General features: G+C 45.4%; 1 protein-coding gene across 4 annotated transcripts in view; it reads right to left on the bottom strand.

Moving 5' to 3' along the window:
* The window catches only part of LOC117479847 (mucin-2-like), a 19,943-nt gene extending 13,023 nt beyond the window's left edge, over nucleotides 1-6,920 (bottom strand). The window contains exon 1 of one of the 4 annotated variants that reach the window (XM_034126947.1): nucleotides 6,796-6,920. In XM_034126947.1, coding sequence (XP_033982838.1) covers nucleotides 6,796-6,912 — 117 coding nt within the window. In that variant the 5' untranslated portion in view covers nucleotides 6,913-6,920. Of the gene's footprint in view, nucleotides 1-7; nucleotides 135-6,795 lie in introns of those variants that run through there. The other 3 variants (XM_034126946.1, XM_034126945.1, XM_034126944.1) reach the window with 3 other exon arrangements.
* Between the last annotated feature and the right edge of the window lie 257 nt (nucleotides 6,921-7,177).

Below are 7,177 nucleotides of genomic sequence, written 5' to 3'. Positions count from 1 at the left end.
TATTTACCTGTAGGTTATCGAAGCAGCCGGTCTGAATTCAAATCTGCTTTTTGAAGAAAGAGAAAGTGTTTGTGTTTTATACCTAGGGTTTTTTGTTTTTTTTGCCACAGACATTTTGTTGGCATCTACACAAGTGTTATCCGTTAAACCTGCTAGTCATGTTTAAGAATCTAAGAGTGAGAGTACTGGCATGTATACAAAGCAACAAACCTAAATGTTTTAGAGGGTCTCCTGTAAAGGCGTTGTGTCGCTTTGAGCGTGCAGCGTTGACTGCCAGAAAATGTAAAATATCAACTTTTCATCCAGTTTTAAGCCACATTACCTTGAGACTTTTTTAATATTCTGTGAATAATTAAGCTGCTGGTAAACATTCCTGAAAGATAAAATCCAATCAGACAAAAGCTGCCCAACACTAATGGCACAGTACACTGTTAAAGTACAAATAGAACAATTTAAAAATACTTTATTACAAGTAAAAGTACTTCTTCCATCACTACATATGGCCTCGTAATGCAAGCAGCATAAGATATGGTTAAAAAAAGGTATTTCTGATCTCAGAAACATCAAACAAATGTACAGTTTATAAATTACAGAAATGTTTTACCTTTATATGCTACTGTTAGAGTAGTGTCAAGTGGCCATGCTATAAGTATAATAATATTTCAATGCACTATGTTATGCTTTATGCAGTGTGCAAAATACCCGTCAATAATCGGGGGGGTCCCCATCTCCCGTTTATTGCGCAATATACCGGTCGAAGATTTCTCAATATGCAGTAGGCCTTGTTGAGATATAACATAGCCTACAGACATGTATATTGTATGACTCCATGTAATACTGTGTACCATATTGTTTATGTAAGTAGCTGCAACTACTACTGTGTTCATTGGTTAGCGCTGTAGCACATGTTTGTGATGTCACTACCTGGGGTATAAGACCGTTGGAAGTCACGCCCCTTCTCTCTCTGTCCTCAAGTCTCTTGACATGTGTGCATATAATAAATAACGCCGTGATGAATGGCTAAACTTGAACTGCTGAGAATAGTCACCTTTCTGCTGCAGAGACAAAAGGTATAAGTCTAAATCTGCTAACAGGTTATGGGCCCAGATACGATGAATTATTCTACAGTTCGAAGCGCACGTGCAATAACGAGGCGAGAAGATTGCCTGTTAGCACGGTTAGCATAGGAGTAGCTAGTTAGCCACGTGTTAAGCTAGTTTAGCATCGGGAGAACCGAGGGAAGCTAAAGCTAAGCTAACAAGGACCTAAGCTAAGCTACTGAAGCTACAAACGCGAAAGCCATGGCGAATAGAACCACGAGGAAGAGCAAGTGGCCCACATTCGACGGGAAAGCAGAAGAGTATGAGCTCTGGGAAGAGAGGATGCTGTGTTGCATGCACGGAGTGGGATTGAAGGAGACCATCCTTCGAGCACCCGCTGGAGATCTGACCACGGCACTGAGGGCTCAAGACGACAAGCTCAATGCTGACGCCTATTGTGAGTTAGCGCCGCTACTCGACAATACCAGTTTAGGCCTGATATTCAGAGACACGAAGGACAAGGGCCGAGAAAGTCTCAGAGTATTACGGGAGCACTATATTGGAAAAGGCAGGCCCCGGATCGTCACCTTGTATATAACCATGACTGCGCTGAAGAAAGCTGATAATGAGACGGTTACAGAATACATTATCCGAGCTGAGCAGATCATTACGGCACTCAGGAGCGCGGGAGAAGCACCGAGTGAGGGACTAATGATGGCGATGGTTATGCGGGGATTACCCGAAAAATACAAGCCGTTCACACTAATGGTGACACATGGTGACAGTGAAGTAACGTTGGGACAGTTCAAGGCGAAGTTGAGGAACTTCGAGGCCTCAGAAGATTCAGCCCCAGCCTCAGACGAGACGAGCGAGAGGGTGCTGATGGTCCAAGCAGCAACAAAGAGAAAGCCCGCCAAACGATTCATCCCCGATGGCGACGGAGAACGCGTCGGCGCATGTTGGCGATGCGGAGAGAAAGGCCATCGAAAAGATGACTGCAGAAAGAAAGTCTGGTGTAGCTTTTGTAAAAGCAAAGGGCACACAGACAAAGCGTGCACAAAGAGGGACCGCGGTGATGCCGCTCGGTGCGCGAGCATGCCAGGTGGTACCGGAGAAGCTGCGGGAGGAGATGACTACACCCTCAAAGTGCGAGCTGAAGAGACCAGCCTACAGAGACAACAACTACAGACCCACAGAAAAGGATTGATCGTGGACACAGGAGCGTCGTCCCACATCATCAACAATAAGAACAAATTCAAGATTTTTGACAGCACCTTCAAGCCGGAGAGACACAGCATGGAATTGGCAGACGGGAGGCGTACCTTCGGGGTGGCGCAAGGCAGAGGAGAAGCAGAGATGTGTCTGATAGACAGCGAGGGACGACGGTGTAAAGTGACTCTGAAGAATGCACTATACATCCCATCGTACCCCCAAGAACTATTTTCCATGAAGTCTGCTACAGCTAACGGCGCCAAGGTGTTCTTCGACGAAGGTAAAGATGTTCTGATATTACCGGATGGTACCAGGTTTGACGTTTATGTATGTAAGAAAATGTACTATTTGCAAACAGAGTGTGATGTTGAAGATAAGTGTCATGTCAGCCATGATATCCAAACGTGACATGAGATTATGGGTCACTGTAATTATGAGGATGTTTTAAAGCTGCAGGATGTAACTGTAGGTATGCATATTAAGGGTACAAAGCGTAAGCCTGAAAAAGATTGTACAGTATGCATAGAGGGAAAGTTTAAAGCAAACACACCACTTGAGTTGGTGAACACTGATCTAGCTGGTCCAGTTATTAATAACGAGTCCATAAATGGCTTCAAGTATATGCACTCATTTACAGATGTGTGTACAGGGGCAGTGTTTGTTTATTTCCTGAAAGCGAAGAGTGACGCAGATCAAGCCACTGAGAAGTATCTGGCAGATGTAGCTCCCTATGGGACTGTGAAATACATTAGATCAGATAACGGGACTGAGTTCACTAGTAAGGAGTTTCAGACACTATTGAGAAATAACAAGATCAGACATGAGACGTCTTGTCCTTATTCCCCACATCAAAACGGGACAGCTGAAAGAGAAGAGCGCACTCTTTTTTAAATGGCCAGATGTATGCTTATTGACAGTGATCTACCTAAAAAACCTTTGGCACTATGCCATTCAGAAAGCAGCCAATACCAGAAACCGGTGTTTTAATAAGCACACGGGCACTACGCCATATAGCACTGACCAGAGATGGAGTACTCGAGTCCTGGACTCGGACTCGAGTCGGACTCGAGTGCCGATTTTCGGGACTCGTGACTCGACTCGGACTCGCGCACTGATTGACGCGACTCGGACTTGGACTCGTGAATTCTCGCGCACGATGACTTGGACTCGGACTCGGACTCGTGAATTATCGCGTACGCTGACTTGGACTCGGACTCGGACTCGTGAATTTTTCCCCCCATGATGACTCGGACTCGACTTGTACATTGATGCTCCGACTTGGACTCGGACTCGGACTCGAGCAAGTTTTCTATGGAGTCTGATGTCCTCTATCCTGGCGTGTGCACCGGCTGCGAGGCGAGTTCACGTACTGGGCCCCGCTATTCCAGTCTAAAGATGTCTAGAGACACACCCCGCATCGTGCTGTATGCTTTCACACATTCTGCTTCCACATTGGAAAAGAGCAGCGCAAAATGCTCTATGTGGAAACAATATTGAAGAGAAGGCTCCGTAACACATTACTCTAAACATCGAGTTCAGACATATAGGCTGTCTTGAACACTATCATCAGATAACGTGATCTAATCAATAAATAAAGATTCAGCGATAACACGAAAGCACATGGCTACTTAACATGCAGAATGACGTCATTTTGCATGCTAAGTAGCCATGTGCTTTCTGGGGCTAAATCTTTATCAGTAAACCGATTTAACCGGTAAAAGTTCCTTCAAAATAAGAGTCCCGATCTTATTACTATCAAAATAAAAGTGCAAAACGAAAACTTTACCATAGGAAAATATTGGCATACAAATATAATCACTTCTCTAAAAGGTAACTCATTTTAAACATAGTTTATTTATATATAATAATAATAATATTAATATTAGTAATAAGCTTTATATTTGTATAGCACCTATTACAAGAATTGTAGCCAAACTGGCTTCACAGCAGTTCAATAGACACATTAGTATAACATGACAGGATGAAAGCAATGTAGAGGAGCAGCTACATTTCAACACATATATCCACGAAGATTAATACATGAAGACTTGTGACTCGGACTTGACTTGGACTCTTCTTAGGTGACTCGGACTTGGACTCGGACTCGAACACAGCTAATGATGACTCGGACTCGGACTCGACTCGGACACTCCTTGGGTGACTCGGACTTGGACTCGGACTCGAACACAGGTAATGATGACTCGGACTCGACTCGGACACTCCTTGGGTGACTCGGACTTGGACTCGGACTCGACTACGACTCTCCCTTGGTGACTCGGACTTGGACTCGGACTCGAAGAGTGGTGACTCGAGAGTGACTTGGACTCGTGAATTGGTGACTTGACTACAACACTGGCACTGACAGGGAAAAAGTGTAACTTAGCTAGGATGCATAAGTTTGGAGCAGTGTGTTATGCGTACCAGCAGGACAGGGGGAAATTAGATACTAGGTGTGAGAAAGGACGTTTTGTAGGGCATGACAAGGGAAGACCCGCCTATCTAGTTTACTACCCCGACAAAGAGAAGGTGCAGAAGCACAGACTAGTAACGTTTATCACCAGCACAACTTGTGATAGCGAGACTCAGACACAGAGGCTAGAACAGGATTCGGAGGAAGACTGTGAAGAGGGAGTAAAGGCCCCACAGCCTAGTGTACTGAGCAAAGATGTACAGACTAACGCTCCACAGTCAGCACCAGAGGATGATGGCGAACAGCACCCTAGGGTGGCGTCACATGCCTCAGACAGTGGGAGATATCCCAGTAGGGAGCACAAACCCCCAGAGTACTTGAGAGATTATACTCAGGAAGATAGTGATGAAGATGATAAACACTCACTAGTATAGATCATTGTTACAGAGCAGTTTGCGGTGTACCTCTGACCTTTAAGAGGCCATGGCATCGACTGAGTCAGAAAACTGGGGAAAAGCGATGGATGAGGAAATTAAGTCTCTAGAAGACAATCAGACTTTTACCCTGACAAAATTGCCAGAGGGCAGGAAAACAGTGGGAGGTAAATGGGTCTATTCAGTTAAGGGAGACGTTGACGGACACAACAAATACAAAGTTAGGTTCATAGTGAAAGGATACAGTCAGAGGGCGGGGATAGATTACAGGGAGACGTTCTCACCAACAGCCAACCTGACAAGTGTACGTGTATTAATGCAGAAGGAAGCCCAAGAGGATTTGATCTTACACCAGATGGATGTAAAGACGGCCTACCTGCATGCACCCATCGATCACGACATTTACATGGAACAACCTGAGGGTTATGTAAAGGAGGGAGAACAGCTAGTGTGTAAGCTAGAGAAGTCAATTTACGGCCTGAAGCAGTCAGGGCGAATGCTAAAGGAGATTACAAAAGGAAGCATTGAAGCTCCCTTTGTAATCATTCACAGAATACGTACAGCTCTTATCATGACTGCCACACCTGGATTATATCACTCGGTTAGCAATCCTTCCCATAGAGATACAATATTTGACCTCTACCATAGTCCCATGACGTCAGCCGTAGATTTCTGAAGAGCCCATTTCTGTCTCAATGTGACGCTAGACGTTGGTCAGTGGTTGGATCCTGACTTCAACCTTTTGCCATTAACTCCACCGTTTAACTAAAATTAGTCTAGAATAATAAAAACGGGCAAAGAGGTGCACCCATCTGTCACTCAAATCCGCCACATCCTTTCAATTATATATAACTTTAAATCTTGCTATAATTTAAAGAATTTAGTTATATGAAACTTCACCCCCATACAGTTATTATGAACGGGGGAATTAACAATAGAGACCAAAAACATTTTAGGAACAAATGTATATTTACAACGGCCGTGAGTCTTCCTCCTGATCAGCCCTCATATCCCACAAAATATTTTTGGAGTTTGTTCTAATGGAAAGTCTGGGGCCAATAGGGCTGAGAAACACATCGTCACTGTAGGACGTAGTGCTGTTAGAAATACAGGGTGTCTGCGTTGTGTTTTGTTGAAGGATGAGACCCGAGGTGTTGTAAGAATTAGGGGCTGTGGATCCTAGCGCTGTCACGGAGTCCAAGGTGTTGTGAGGATTAGGGGCTGTTGGTCCTTGCACTGTGATGGGGGACAAGGTGTTGTAAGGATTAGGGGCTGTTGGTCCTTGCACTGTGATGAGGGGCATGGTGTTATTAGGATTAGGGGCTGTTGGTCCTTGCACTGTGATGGGGGACAAGGTGTTGTAAGGATTAGGGGCTGTTGGTCCTTGCACTGTGATGGGGGACAAGGTGTTGTAAGGATTAGGGGCTGATGGTCCTTGCACTGTGATGAGGGGCATGGTGTTGTAAGGATTAGGGGCTGTTGGTCCTTGCACTGTGATGAGGGGCATGGTGTTGTAAGGATTAGGGGGTGAAGGGCCGAGGATTGACATGGAGGGCATGCTGTTGTAAGAATCATGGGATGTAAAGCCGGGCATTGACATTGGGTGCATGGGGCTGTAGGAATGAGGGGATGTGGGTCCAGGCTTGGTGTTGTAGGAATTAGGGGATGTGGGTCCAGGCATTGACATAGAGGGCATGGGGTTGTAGGAATTAGGGGATGTGGGTCCAGGCATTGACATAGAGGGCATGGGGTTGTAGGAATTAGGGGATGTGGGTCCAGACATTGACGTGGGGGGCATGGTGTTGGGTTGAGACATCGGGGTTGTCGCTCCGGCATTTCCTGAAACATTTTTATACATTCTCTGCATCGTGTCGCCCTGCTCAATGAGCAGAGCTCCAGACAGTTGCTGGAAGCTATCAGAGAGCGATTTGTCCAAATTCAACAATTTGCTTACATTGTTGGACTTCCAGAAGCCTATACCAGGTTTATTACGAGCTAACTTCTCCATCAGCGCCTTGGCCGATGCGAGGATGGAGCAGATTTCCCTCAGAGCGTTGTCCACAGCAGGGGATAGTTGTCCC

The sequence above is a fragment of the Trematomus bernacchii genome, unplaced genomic scaffold (assembly GCF_902827165.1).
Source record: "Trematomus bernacchii unplaced genomic scaffold, fTreBer1.1, whole genome shotgun sequence".
Taxonomy (NCBI): domain Eukaryota; kingdom Metazoa; phylum Chordata; class Actinopteri; order Perciformes; family Nototheniidae; genus Trematomus; species Trematomus bernacchii.
Note: the sequence above shows the minus strand (reverse complement) of the source record. Positions and strands in the feature narration are given on the sequence as shown.